We start from the raw sequence: 15,243 nt of genomic DNA, 5'->3' as shown, positions 1-15,243 counted from the left end.
GCAAAACGCCTGCCTGTCAAATTACGCTCAAGTGCTGGAATGGCACAGCTCCAGCACTGCCTGCTTACTGTAATATGTGACTTGAGGAATCACACGAATGTGCTGCTGTAATGATTCCAATTACATCTGTCTAAACTCAAGCTCAACAAGCGCGATTCGGTGGACAAATACAGATACACAGACAAATGTACGCGTACAAACATTCCCAGGCTAATCTCTTGGGCAGTGTTAATTTGATAGCAAATTTTGATTTAGTTTGTCTTTTGACTAAAATTCCATTTTAGTTTATCATATTTTAGTCTTCTGGATCATTTTAGTTTTAGTGCACTAAATTTCATAGGATTTTAATCGATTAAATCTACTCTATATTAAGTTGACTAAAATGCATTTAGTTTAATTTAATTAAATATTGTATACATTTATTCATACACAATATTCTAACTTTAAATTAAATAAAACCGTCTTATAAAAATATGCAATATAGCTTTTCTGATGAAGGCCAACAATTAGATATGCATTGTTTATTCATATTATAAATGAGGGGTTCTCAACCTTTTTCACTTTGAGGCCCACCTTTTCTCAAAAAATTTTTGCTAAGGAAAAACTGATAGTTTTATTTTTTAGCCAAACATTTCTTTTGCTTTCTATTATTCCCTTATTTTTTTTACATCATTTAAAAAAACTGGAAACATTGTGCATTAGTATATATACATTTTCTCCTTTTTTATTTAAATATAATATAAGATATAATAATATGTATTTTAATATTGAAAAAAATGCACAGACCAGTTCAAAGTTCCTGAATTTTTTACTTCAGTTATTCTTTACAACTGCACAGTTTTAGGCCTTTTCTTCAGTAAAGAAACCTGACAGGACTACAGGAGATGCAGGAGGACTTCAAGCTGCTGCTGTTTAGAATTAGACTGATTTCTATTCATCTATTGATCTATATATCCATTAAAATAAACAACCTAACCCTAAATGTAGAATACAGTAAATATAATAAAATGAAAGTCTGTTGAAACACATCGATCTGAAGGCGGTTTGGTTTGTAGCTGGACATTATTGGAGTTCGCTGAAAGGAACAGTGAACAGCTGTTCACTACTGAAACACCACAGAGTCTCAATCCTGTACGGACGAGCGTCAGTTATAAAACACTCGCAAGACATTACTTGGACAACTATACAGATATTTTAAATTGTTCACACAGAGAGGGCACGCATAGTTTGTGAATTAACAGACTTGTGCAACTCTGAAACAGTATGAGTCGCAGACATGAGGCACGCGTGAGCTGGTTATTATAACTCTCATCATCATTACCTTTACATTTGCGTGACTGTTTGCTTTATACAACTGAGAACGTAGTCCTAGTTGAAGTGCAGCGGTTGGAAATTTAAGCCACAGTTATGTCTGTAACTAACAGTGAGGCTGTTTTTGAACAGAGTCCGAATTAGCCTGATCAACCACAGAAAACGGGGAACGCCATTACTACTATCATTTTAATATGACTTGTTTAATAATGAAATAATATAATTAAAGTATAATATTTAAGTTAATTTTAAAATCTTGCGGCCCACCTGCAGGATCACTGAAGCCCAGCAGTTGAGAATCCCTGACATAAATAATATGTAAAATGATCTGTCAGCAAGAACAGAAAAACGCAGAAAAACGCAGGACTTTGCAGTTGTTTAGCAAAACCTTTATTGCTGTAAACTACTAGTCTTTTTGACCAGTCGGTTGAACAGTTTCAAGCAATTAAGTGAAGTTTCACAAACTAATTTCAAAAGGAGCATGTGATACGATTGACTGCACCTGGCCACTCATCTACACTCATTAGCTAGCCAATCAGATTGATCCAAACTCACTATAAGTAGCCTAGTTAGAAGTACTCTCTTATTTTCGTTTTTCCGAAGAAACCCCCCATCCACCCCTTCTCCTCCTTTACCAGGGGAGCTCTCGAGAACCACCTGATCTCATACTCCCCTCACATGCTCTATGGATCAGGCGGGAGCCCTGGGCTCAACTATCTCCGAGCTTAGTGTTCTCACCTGGGACAGCATGCCGAACCTTCTAACTTGCTAACAAGTTGTCAAACAATATCTAAGTGTGAACTATTGAAATCTTTAAAAGGGTTTAAAAATAGTTTACCTCCACATTGAAAACTCAGCCTATAGCAAACTTTACTGTTGTAGTTGGTGTTACAGTACATGGTGCTCAGCTGTATAGCACTGAGAAAATAAGTAATGACACATGACTGGCAAATGAAAGTGTGTTATCCTGTAAGATGTGCACTCAGTCCCATAGCTCTATTAACTCAAACACACCTGAATCAACTCATTAGGACATTAGAAGAGACTCCAAAACCTGAAGTTAATGGGTCAGATAAAGGAGACATCTAAAATATGTACTGTAGGTGTGCCTCCAGGAACAGAGTTGGGAAACACTGCTGTAAGGGACACACTAGGTGTTGTTTCAGGTCACCGCTGGTCTCTCTGGATCTTAAGTGAGAAATGGACATTTCTGAGTCTCCTGAATCATTCTCTCTCCTCACCCTGTGCTGTTATTTAGCACTAAACCGTCTTTCACGCTCAACTACAACAGCAAAACAAAGGCCGGAGACAGCCTTTTCTTTCGGTAATCCATTTTTTTCGACGTGCATCCTAATCGCCAGTCGTCCTTGAATTTTAAAGTGGGTTTTCTGCTTCCCGCTAATTAGACAAGCTTCCGCTGCCTCTTCTGCACTCTCTAATTAGATCTTTAACAACAAACAAGAGTCGACCTCTACGCAGACTCCTTCATTTGTTAAACGGCTGAGCAGGGTGCGGGTTGGCGAACGCGTAACGTAACGTTTCACAAAAAAATACCCACGCCGTATGCATTCCACCAGTCGCAGAATTGCCAGGACACCACAATGGCGGCTTCCTGTTCCATCTGCCTAATTCTGCCGATTACAGGATACCGGGAGAGGCAGTACACAAAGCCGACATTCACACACACAACGGATGTACACAGCTGCTTTGTTTATGCTGACACGGACAATTAGCCCTCAGCTGCACAAGGCGCTCAGTCGGGAAGGTCTTATCTAATAAAGGCAGGGAAAATTACCTTTATTGTTCAGGTAGATTGCCTCTAATGATAGTGCCATCAGTGTAAAAGGATATGAATAAAATGAGGCTGAAAAGAGCTCTTCAGTTGGATGGCAAGACAGCAGAAGCAGCCATCTGGGAGCGAGCCGTTGCCTGATTATCTTCCTCTGCTCATTTTCTTTTCAGAGCATACAAATGATTTACTTTCACTTGAGCAAAGGTGAGATACGGAGAGGGATCGGGCAACGCAGCTCTGACATCAAAGTTAGAGAAATAATAGCTTTCCTCTGATCTTCCTAAAACAACACATGTTCTCTGGCAGCGTGTTGTAGAGGCAGCGAGCGGCTCCTCGGGGGGCTGCAGCGATGTGGGTGTCTCTGCCGCAGAAATGTGTTTTCTTCGTGTGCCACAATATGCGTGGAAATTAATGCTTTGCTAATGAACACCGATCCAATGCTGTTTTGGTTGTGCGGACATCTGCTGTAGCGCTCTGTCGATAGCATAATATCCCAGCCCACCACCAGAGCTCTTGAGAATTCAGCTGACAGCAGGCTAAACCTGGAAAACTCCACTCGGGCTTTTACTGCAGTCTGTTAATCACTGCATGTGTCACCAACGTACATCCAGTCATCTTTTCATGACCACAGCAAAGTTTGTGTTGCTCATCAAATGAAGTGGTGTGATGGGGGGTGGGGGGGTGGTTGAGTTGACATTAGCAAATGTAAGGATTCACTGTGAGCTGGCTGAAAATTGATTTAAATATGTGACGATTCAAACCGGTAGTAATGTTGAACGAATTGTGATACATGTTTTGAACAGAGGGGGTGCTGTGTTTATAGGCACAAACTGCAAAACAAACTGCAAATACTAAGGATGCACTGATACCTTTTTGTGGAACCGATCCAATCGTGATACAAAAATTCTGAGTATCGACCGATACAGATATTGTGGCAATGTTTTTTTTTTTTTTTCAAACCTAATACAGTTTCTATAGTTCTGGTGATCAACTCTAAATGCAGACCTATAACCCTAGAGTATATGAAAGACGGCACGATCTAACTAAAAACATAGATGCATATAGATGCTTGCTATAAACTATAGGCTACATTATTTGAGCATTCAATATGACTTTGACATGATCTGTTGTGGTCCAGCTTATGTTTCCTTTTATAATATTACAATTTTTCTTTTTAAATCTGTAATAGGCTACCACTATTGACCTAATCGTTGGTAAAATAACCAGCATTTTAGCAAAGCCTGATATTTTGCTGCAGGTTTGAAGCAGACTAAACTAAACCGTCTGAGGCCAGTTTTACTTAAGCATTCCCTCACCAAAACTCGCTGAAAATGTATCATTTTGAAACTAATTTCGTTTGGTAATATTTGTTACTTATTTTAATGTATTTTTGTTGGTCAGTTATCTACAAAATAAACAAGAATATTTGAAGCAACAAGAATATTTTAAGTTTTTAAATTAATTTCACTAATTTTATTGTGATATAATAATAATAATAATAATAATACCAATAATACCAATAATAATAACATGTTTATATGATTTATTTCCAACACAGTTTGTAAAGCAATATTTTCTGTCTTTTAGTAGAGATACTATATGAGAGACTTTCTTTGTTTACCAAATAAGTGGATCTAAATGGATTTGCATTGTAAACATTAAATAAAAGTTAAAAATGTATTATTTTTTTTTCATATACTGTATGGCCCTACCTATGAAACATGCCGTGTTCTGCTAATAAACACAGTCATGGCAGTTTATGACTTGTATGCTATTTTCATTCAGTTTGAGTTATTTTCACAACAATGAAGGATGCTAAGCAGATGTTGTGCAAATCAGTTGCTATAAATATCACATTCAAACCACTTTACAATCCACACAGTATTGCATTTGGACATTATTGAAGACACTCACTGGTGCTTTTTCACTGCATTTAAAAAATTTGCATAGTATCTTTGAACTTTGGGAGCATGATGTTAACTGTGCTTCTAATGTATATTTCATAATGCATTTTATCAAAAGAATAGGGACAAAGCAATGGGCAATCTGGTAATCCCAGAATAAAGACGAATAATGGCTAAATAAACAAAAGAATAATGACAAAAGAATAACGAAGATTACATCTCATACCCAGCTCATGCCTGGCAGAGGTGTGAAAGACAAAGAGGGAAATCTGCCATGTCAGACCTTAATAGAGTGCACGTAAGATTACAGAGGGGCCGTATAATTTTATTAGCCTTTTTATTAGCTCTAAAAACGCACATGGCATTGTTTTAGAAACAAGTTTCATTATATGTACAATAAGCCACAGCTATATATCATCCTGCAGCCCAAGACTGGTTACTCACTGAAGCTAAGCAGGGCTGAGCCTGGTCAGTAGCTGGATTGGAGACCCCATGGGAAAACATGAGAAGTGGTGTTAGTGAGGCCAGCAGGGGGCGCTCAACCTGTGGTCTGTGTGAGTCCTAATGCCCCAGTATAGCAAAGGGGACACTATACTGTCAGTGAGCACCGTTTTTCAGATGAGACGTTAAACTGAGGTCCTGACTCTCTGTGGCACTTCTCATAAAGAGTAGGGGTGTAACCCCGTTGTCCTATACAAACTACCTCAACCGGCTCTTACCCATCATGGCCTCTTAATCATCCCCATCCACCGGATTAAATGCATCACTGTCTCTCCACTCCATCTATGTGGTAAACACACTGGCGCTGTTATCCTGTGGCTGCCGTCACATCGCCCAAGTGGATACTGCACACTGGTGGTGGAGTGGGGAGAACCCCCTCATGATTGTGAAGCGCTTTGCATGTATGGCCATACAGGATAAATGCACTATATAAATACAGATTACTTACTCACTAGAGTAATTTAAAATGACAGCCCCACAGACAGTACAGCAGATTCCATAACTGTGTCAAAATCTGACAGCAACTTCTTCAGTTCCATCGCAACCATAAACAGGAGAGTGTGTGCAAAGCGGAGCGTGTGCAGGTGACGCTCTCAGGTGTGACTTCAGCTCAGCTCCTGGTTACAGTATCACTGTCGATTGTATCTTCAGCCCAATTATTAATATTCCAGCTATCAGTGCGAAACAAAAGACCCCTTCTTCCATTTGTTTCTCTTTTTTTCACTCTCTCGCTAGTCTAATTGGATGTAATTACTCATCTGCAAAACAAATGAGTGGGTCGGCGTTGCCGTGGCGACCGGATCAGCGGGCCCAGCAGTGCGAATCGTTCGCCGAGCCTCATTTCTGACGATAATTACCCCTCTTCCCCTCTCTTTCACTCTCGCCATCTCTTTACTGAACAACAGAAAAGACTCAAAGTTCCATCTCCAGTCATCGCTGTTCTACATGTTTCCTTTCTCTTGTTCCCGCTCTCCCAGCATGCAGTCGGCAGTGGATAACGGCTCCCCTCGCTTCCACTTAGCAGAGCACACAAGTGACCTCAAACAGTCTCTCGCTCACTAGCACACACACACACACACTCATACACACGCCAAACAGTCTAAGAGCTTTCGATCACATTCACAATAAAACACAAGCCAGTGTCTGTCCTCCACCACTTACACAGCTGAGCTGGTTAAGAGTGCATCAGTGAAGGAGTGTGCGATTATCCCCACACACACACACACAAGCGCAAGCTACTCCCACTCAAATCCCTGGTGGCCATTCGAACAAGCCACTTCATGGCGGATGTCAGTTAGTCCATCATATTGGCCCCCAAATTAGCTTTGAATTTCAGAGCAGCTGTAATTAGCCTCTTCATTTCCACCTAAGTCAATTTAGAAAGCAGAAAAAAGCCACCCGTGCCTGGATTTAGCGTTCACTTTCCATTTAAAGCACTCTTTTTTTGACTGAGCGGCTGGCTAATTAACATCACTAGACCCCCTTTTCCGTAAGTGGCGACATTTAATAAATAATACATATTTAATGTCTTGTCATTCTGGTGCTTAGATAGGCTTTGCTGATGAATTTTAACACCTGATTTATTCTGGCATTTTCAGGCATTTTCTCAGCTCTTTTCTCCAGTTGAATGGCAAAGTAACCTCAGAAATCAAGCACGGTAGATCTAAATTACTGACGGTTCAGTTGCAGAGCTTTTGATACCGAGCGCTATGAATTGGAGATGCAAACAGTAGGAAAGACATCCATCGTGCACATTTCATTCAAAGACTGAATAAAACTCGAATGATTTAGGGCTGTGTATTTAAACTCTCATATAAAAATAAATACTTTTCATTGTAAATCGTTGTAAAATAAAAAGTATAACTCAAACATTTCACATTACAGATAATACAACGTTACAATGTTTAAAAATGTATATGTTATACTGTATATGCATTAAAAAACAAAATTTGTTTTATGTAATTTCGGACCACAAGTCCACATATGGACATCATTTTCTCTAAAAGTACATCATATCAAAACATGCTACTTAGGTTTTATTCTAAATAGGTTCCAATAAGTCCAAATAGTGAAGAAAAACAAAACAAAAAAAAAAACCATGTAAAAAAACACCTTAAAAAGAAGTGAAAGTCTTAAATTCACTGAAATAGTGCTGTAGGTCTTAAATCATTTTAAACGGGTCTTAATTTTCCAATGTCCATGTAAAGCTACCCAATCGAACCAACAACAGTCCAATCACTAACGTTCCATCTCAATAAAATGTATTAACTCTTATTTATTAACTCTATTTACCAACTCTATTTATATTTATATTTATATTCTGTACATATGGTTTATCTTCCTTACTATAATATTTGTTTTGAATGTTTTTTTTATAGATTTTACTGGGCCACTAGAAAAAAAAAAAAACTTAGCGTTTAGCCCTGTGTAAGTTTGAAATTTAATTCATAATGGTCTTAAAAAGGTCTTAAAAAGTCTTAAATTTGATTTGATGAAACTTGTAGAAACCATGAGCAAGGTGCCAAATCCACTTATTCCCAGTTCAAACTGCATGATTTTAGCCCTGATTTCACATGAGTAACAAACACACACTGTGAACGATCAAAGACGCGATTCTGAGAGAATCCTTGATGAGTCGACCCCACACCAATGAGACTTTAACATGCTCAATATCAAAATCATATTCAAAATCATGGTGTGTGAAATGAGTTCTGATTGAAAATAACAAGTGAACTGTTATTTTATGTTACAAGTGAAAAATAATAAGTGAACTGCTCTGAAATTCAATACCGGTGATTACCTACAGCCAGTGAGAGAGCAGCATCCACTAGTATAGCTACTGTATCTGCAGACCGGCGGGAGGTTAGGGAAGAAGTTAAAAGCGCTTATTTTCAGTCTATTTGGACCCAAGAATAGAGGGAAAAACTAGTGTAAATTTGGCAGGAGCACCTGTGTCTGTTTGACATGTCATCTGAGCAATAACACAAATGAAAAAATAAAAAAGTTTGAGAGAAATTACTAATTCTTTTCAAAAGCCAGGTGAGCTCAATTTTCTACCCCACTAAAGGCTTCTTTTTCATTGTGTAGTTAATAACAAAAGATATACTATGTGACCTTGCGTTGTTTTCATGTCACTTCTCATGTGTGTTTGGTTGTGAGACGTAGTTTGTGGACCAAGACAAAGTTGTCGGCGATTCTTCCAATTGTATAGTCATGCAGTGTGAAACACCCTGTCGCCGATCCATCCTGCAGTGCAAAAACAGCAGCGACAGAACACAACCCTTGGTCATGGAGTGTGAAAACATCACAACTACTTAGAAAATCGTGCAGCCCGAACTCGGCATTAGGTGTCTGCAAAATATATATTCTGCAAGTAACAAATAGAGCTAATAAAATAAGTAATCCAAAGACATGATTCCTTCAAACAAAGCATCTAATGACAGACTCACTCTCTAAAAAGGCTTCATCTTTGCAGATCTCAGTAGGGCAACATATTTTGAGACTGTTGCTACAACATAGCTGCATTTTGTAATTGAATATTCTGAGGGATTTACATCACATACAATCCAGCAACCTGAGCCTGTGCTTTACTGCAAGATCTTACACACAAGCCAAACCAGCAATCCACAGAGAAGCTTTTCAAGAGCTTGTTGGGATGAAATGGATAATGATCTCAGATAATGTGAGGTATTTTGCCAAACATGAGCATCTTCATGCCCGGGCAGATGGGCAGGCGGCCCACTGTAGCAGAGCAGAACGCAACAACAACAACTCATCTGCTTTCTCCAATACAACCCTGTAATGCCACCATGCTTCTGTCTGTTAATTAGAACAAATGAACCTGAACCCTCTTGGAGTTTCTTTAGGAAAAAAAAATAAAGAGCAGCACATTCGGTAGGACGCCGGGGTTAAATGCAGCAACCGCTGGCCATTGAAAATCCCCCGACACAGGACTGCTTATTCAAGAGAACAATGCTCAACACCGCTCTCCCACAATACACCAGGGCCCAGAAAACTGCCTCCACTGCACTCCATCTGCTCAGCAAACTCATCACTTTCCACTGATCTGTTAGTGTCTTACAACCACCAACTCGCTGGGGGAAGAGGAGATGAAGACAGGAGGACAGATGGAAATAGAAGATGGGGGGATGAAAAGGTGAGGAAAAGAAAAGCTGCACATGATGAGGTGAATCAAAAGAAAGAGACACTCAAAGGTCCTTTCTGCCTTAATGATCAGGAATGGATCGGTGTGCCTACGACAACCTCTGGAAAAACAGCAAGCATCCCATGATCCTCCTCTGAGAGAGCATTGCACTGGTCTGAATCGAACAGAGAGATCCAGGGGGACATCCCTTAGCAAAGCAGAAGAGGACAACACACACACACACCGCCAGCGCTGCGCACAGGGAGATGTGTCTCCAGAAGAGTCTCTGCAGAGGGACACACTCTCACCTGAATCACTGCCACTCTCCCTTTAACAGGACACAGCAGTGAAAAGGCCATTGCTCAGTTTAGATGAGGGATTGTTTGTGTGTGTGTGTGTGTGTGTGTGTGTGTGTGTGTGTGTGTGTGTGTGTGTGTGTGTGTGTGTGTGTGTGTGTGTGTGTGTGTGTGTGTGTGTGTGTGTGTGAGTGTGTGTGTGTGTGTGTTTCTGAAAATAATTCTATGAAAATGTTGGTCTATTTTGCTCGCTCACATTGCTATTCTTAAGGTGAATTATTAATCCAATCAAATTATTCATTCACTCACTCATGTTCCTTCAGCTTAGTCCCAATATTAATCTGGGGTCGCTACAGCAGAATGAACCACCAACTTATCCAGCATATGTTTTACAAAGCAAATGCCCTTCCAGCTGGAACCCATGTACTGGGAAAAATCCATATACAGTACACTCATTCTCACACATACACTACGGACAATTGAGTTTATTTCATCACCTATAGCGCATATGTTTGGACTAGGGCTGTGTGATTAATCGAAATCAATTACAATCATGTTTTGAAACGTTTCGATTAGCTAAGCGCAAGAGGGTGCGATATGAAATATATATGTATTATTTAATTTCTCCCGCCCAGAACAAATGTGTGACTGCTCTCTCTGTGTGTGACAGTCTTGCTAGCCAATTGAGTGAGCACACTTTTGTTCTGCCCAATCAGAACTGCACTATGCAGAACACTCCCAATAAAAAACGAATACAAACAGTAAAGTGCAGACGAGTTGGATGATGGAATTTGCCACTTCAGAAGCATTAATAGACAAATTAATATCAAAAACAAACAGGAGATTAGTAATATGGGAATACACTTAACAAAAACAGGTCATTTGTAAGAGCTGTCGCTGAATTGTTGATTTAGTAGCAAGCAACAGCAAAGTACAAGTTCATAGTTGTTTCTGCCATGTTAGTTTGCTGTGTGTTTTTTTTTTTTTTTGTATTTTTAAAACTTATTTTTTTCTGCCTGGGGATGGAAAGTATATGACCAAAATCCATCTTTTTTTTAACTCTAACTGTAGTCTGTAAAGACTTTTGTTGATGGTATATGTAGACCACGTATGTGCAACTTTGTGTTGGTTGGGATGAACACTGTGTACACTGTTTTTGTGGAAAAAATCAAATCAAATATATTTGGTACAGTGTATTTATGTTTTGTACAAAAAAGTTCAGAAATATTTGACTACACTTATGTCGGCTTGTGTACGGTTTGTAGTAAGTGTAACACTGAACAAAAACAGGGTTACAGTAAGTCATTATAATAAATGAAGAAGAAGTGGTCAGTGTTTTACATTAGTGATCAACTGGTTCTTATAAATGTCTAGTCATGTGATGATTTGTGTGTGTCATTTGAAAACAAAATACCATTTTGAGAAAAAATCACATTGTTTTGAATGTAAAGTATCATTTTGCAGGAGAACTGAAGGGTTTTGCCTGATGTGTGTGTGTTTTTTGATTTGTGTGTAGAGTTCTGACAATGAGACATGCTTTCAGAAAATGTATGTAAACAATTGGGAACAACTGTAAATATAATATATTTTCCGTTCCTTATTTACCAGTAAGAAGCTATGATACAGATTATTGAGCTGATGCTTGACTACAAAATTAAATCATGAATCAAAATCTGTAAAAAAAAAAACATAAACAATAATTAAAAATAAATATCACAATAAGATATTTTCCTCAAATCACACAGCCCTAGTTTGGACCATGGGGGAAACCGGAGCACCCGGAGGAAACCCACACCAACACGGGGAGAACATGCAATGCTAACTGAACTGATTCAAACCAGCGACCTTCTTGCTGTAAGGCAACCACTGAGCCACCGTGTCACCTCAAGCTATTCAACTAAAAGAAGAAATGCTGTGGTAATTCTTAATCAAAGTCTGAATATTTGCTTCTGCGTTTGAAATGGCAGTCATTCTGTTTACATCAACTTGAGGGCTTCCATAGTAACTGCATAGTAATATTCTTAACCACACCCCTCTTACCATTAGTCTGCTACAACAGAAGTAAGCCCCGCCCCTACTCAGTATTCTGTTTCAGTTGGAAGTACATACTGAAATAACAGTCTCAGCAACGTATGGTTCATGGAGACTTTTAAGTGCAGTTATACTGGGCAATAAACTCCCACTGAAATTGAACAACCCTGGTGTTCAGATCTTTATTCTGGCATCTAGTGTTCATTGTAATATTCGAGCAGCAGCAGGACCCTTAAGACATGAATTACGTCAGCATGGAGTGTATTTGCAGCATTAAGATCAGGTCAAGCATTCGAATGCGATGTTCAAAGTCAACCATTTAAACTTAGTCTCCATTTGACCTTCAAAAGTGCATCAACTTATGATTAACTGACAATGCACGTGACATTATTACACATTATGCGCAATGCACTGACTATGCAGAAACCCACAAGAATCGCTGTCTTTATGACACAATCACATTCTTGTATGACAGAATGCCGGAAGCTTATCTTGACATTTAAAAAAATGCACGCCAAAAACCCTTTATTTGCTTTCACTGAATATTTCCACACAATGCTGTTCATGTGGAGGCCACAGAAACATTTGATGAAGGCACGCCTGAGCAAAACTCACATTTGACTATTTCAGGTGAGTCACAGAACAGTCTACAATTCAGTGAATTCCACTTGAGTAAGTGTTCATACAATAACTGTATTACGATGTATTTACATTTGAGTTGTTTTTACACTGCGCAGTATGGTACGGTTTGGTTCTGTTTGCATTTGCACTGCAGTTTGGTACTGTTAAGAGTATTTGTAATTATCCCTGTAGTTTTGCCGCCTCTACTTTTGAGCTTTACTTTAAAGAACAAAATCAATTTGTGTCATCCCAACCAGCTCTCGCTTGATCTGCTCCTCATCTACTAATGAGAAGAATGTATGGACCACTTTCACTGCCATTTCGGGTTTTTTTTCTTGCAATTGTATAAAAACTTGATTGCGTTTCTTTCCTCAGTTTGACACCAAAAATAATATGGTGAATAATGTTGAACTGCATAAATAAATAAATAAACCTGCATATTTCTCCCTGCTCTGGATGTCAATGGCTACTGGTTTCCAACATTCCTCAAAATATCTTATGTTGTGTTTAATCGAAAGAGAAAACTTGTAAAACTTTCAAATCATTTGAAAGAGATTAAAATTATGACAGAATTAACATTTTTGGATAAACTATTACTTGAAACCTTAGCAGAAACTACAGTAACCTATCACAGAAAGGCCTGTACACTAATTCTGTAATTCTGGGTTGCTTTAAACAAAATCTGGTTCAAACACACCCAACCATTGAGTTAACATTCAATTAAAAAAACAATCAATTGAATTTAAGTGTGTCCAAAAGTAACGCAAATGGTAACAGTTTATAATAACGACAATCTATAAAACACTATTAAACTGTTAATAGTAAACAGGCATTAAAAACCACTAACTACTCTTAAATACAAACGTTTTGGAAATACGGTGGGCCCTTGTTAATCGTGGGAGTTACGTTTTAAAAGTAACCAGCAATAGGTGTAATCCGCAAAGTAATCAGCTTTATTTTTTACAATTATTTAAAATGTTTTAAGGCTGTAAAACCCCTCACTACACACCTCCCAGCAAACAATTTTGTGTTTAAAAGATGTCTAATAGACATCTAAACATAATCATCCTGGCTAAAACAAGGCTAAACTTTGGCTGTCAGTGAAAATCTAATAGAGATCTAAGAATAGCCCAAAACTAGACTAGTCGTCAAAAAGACAGATTAGACAGACTTTATATGTGCAGTCATTCGTTTCTGTTTATTTGATGACTACTCTAGTTTTGGCCTATTCTTAGATGTCTATTAGATTCTCACTGACAGCCCAAATTTGGCCTTGTTTTAGCCAAGACGACTATGTTTAGACATCTAATAGACATCTTTTAAAAACAAATCATGCTTGCTGGGTTAAACACTTTTCTCAGACAGACATTAACATTTTTCCTGCAGTCACTGATCCACAAAGCTAAAGCGGACTCCATCCTCACGATGGTCTTGTTGCGGACAGTTACTACCCTTTTTGCTTCTTCATTGAAACTTATAGCTTATTTTAATCTCTTTCAAGTGATTTAAAAGTTTTCCGAGTTATTTTCCTCCTCCTTTATGTAACAAACCGAAGATTGATTTATTCTGGAATAAAGTTGCACAACTTCTACCTTCGTTTAGCATGTCCAGAAGTCCAGCTTTTCTGTGTAATAGTTAGCATCTTAGTAGTAGTGAAAGCATCATCATTAGCATCATCATTAGTAGTGAAAAATTAATCAGTAACAAAGCACTTCTCTGCACTTCTCGTAGAGCAGGGGTGTAACTCCGTTGTCCTGGCCAAAGTCCCTCAATTGGCTCTTACAATCATGTCGTCCCAATCATCCCTATCCACTGAATTGGCTCTATCACTGTCTCTCCACACCTAAAATAGCTGGTATGTGGTGAGCGCACTGGTGCTGTTGTCTCGTGGCTGCCGTCGCATCATCAAAGAGGATGCTGCACACTGGTGGTGGTGTGGAGAGACCCCCCTTATGATTGTAAAGCACTTTGGGTGTATTGCCATACACAATAAATGTGCAATATTAATACACATTACATTACAACAAAGCATGAAAATACAATTATTAAGCACATTATAAAGTTTATAAATGCTTTAGCATTTGCATTTATAAACTGCTTATTACTGTCTCATAATGTAGACTTAATACTCAGTAATAAGTATGTAATAATAAGTAGTAAGTAATAATTTGCTAATGCTTATAAAATGACTTCTAGTGTGTAGCTACCATACAAATTTGCTTTGAAACGCCATTGGGTTTTTTAGTGTATTCAGTCCTTCCAGAGAGATCTGTCTGGGTCATTAGCAGAGAGAACTGTTAAATGATGGAGTGGACAAGACATGATGCACATGATGAGTGAGTGTGAGTGTATGTGTTTGGCTAGGGGAGCAGTGGCCACTCAGAACACAGGCGGTAAAGAGTGTTTACCTGGCCCTGCGTTCTGTGGATACGCCATGTAGCCGCTTCTTCCCCGGGTCGCCCTACCTGAGCCTCGTGCTGCCGCCACTGCTGCCGCCGCCACCGGTCCGTACGCAGTCGCTGGAAAACCTGCGCAGAAAAAAGAGAGAGAAATGATTCACTACTGCTCTTCATCAAATTTACAGCCACATCAACACACAGAGCGTCAGGGAACAACTCTATTCACACTAACACACACACACAC

At 38.8% G+C, this 15,243-nt stretch overlaps 1 protein-coding gene and 1 long non-coding RNA gene across 17 annotated transcripts in view; one reads left to right on the top strand and one right to left on the bottom strand.

Moving 5' to 3' along the window:
* msi2a (musashi RNA-binding protein 2a) overlaps nucleotides 1–15,243 on the bottom strand; it is a 285,008-nt gene that overhangs the window by 23,341 nt on the left and 246,424 nt on the right. For 6 of the 14 annotated variants that reach the window (XR_015500169.1, XM_087268677.1, XM_087268681.1 and 3 more), the window contains one exon: nucleotides 15,009–15,128. Coding sequence is in view for 9 of the 14 variants with exons in the window: in XM_087268677.1 (XP_087124803.1) it covers nucleotides 15,009–15,128 (120 nt within the window). In the remaining 5 variants the exon portion in view is untranslated. 14 annotated transcript variants of the gene reach the window in all.
* Nucleotides 1–15,243, top strand: part of LOC103911773 (uncharacterized) — a 339,222-nt gene that overhangs the window by 311,603 nt on the left and 12,376 nt on the right. The window contains exon 8 of one of the 3 annotated variants that reach the window (XR_015501452.1): nucleotides 11,694–13,051. The exons of the other annotated variants lie outside the window; for them this stretch is intronic. This is a non-coding gene — a long non-coding RNA (uncharacterized LOC103911773). Of the gene's footprint in view, nucleotides 1–11,693; nucleotides 13,052–15,243 lie in introns of those variants that run through there. 3 annotated transcript variants of the gene reach the window in all.

The sequence above is a fragment of the Danio rerio genome, chromosome 10, assembly GCF_052040795.2.
Source record: "Danio rerio strain M-AB ecotype USA chromosome 10, GRCz13ab, whole genome shotgun sequence".
NCBI classification, from domain to species: Eukaryota; Metazoa; Chordata; class Actinopteri; order Cypriniformes; family Danionidae; genus Danio; species Danio rerio.
Note: the sequence above shows the minus strand (reverse complement) of the source record. Positions and strands in the feature narration are given on the sequence as shown.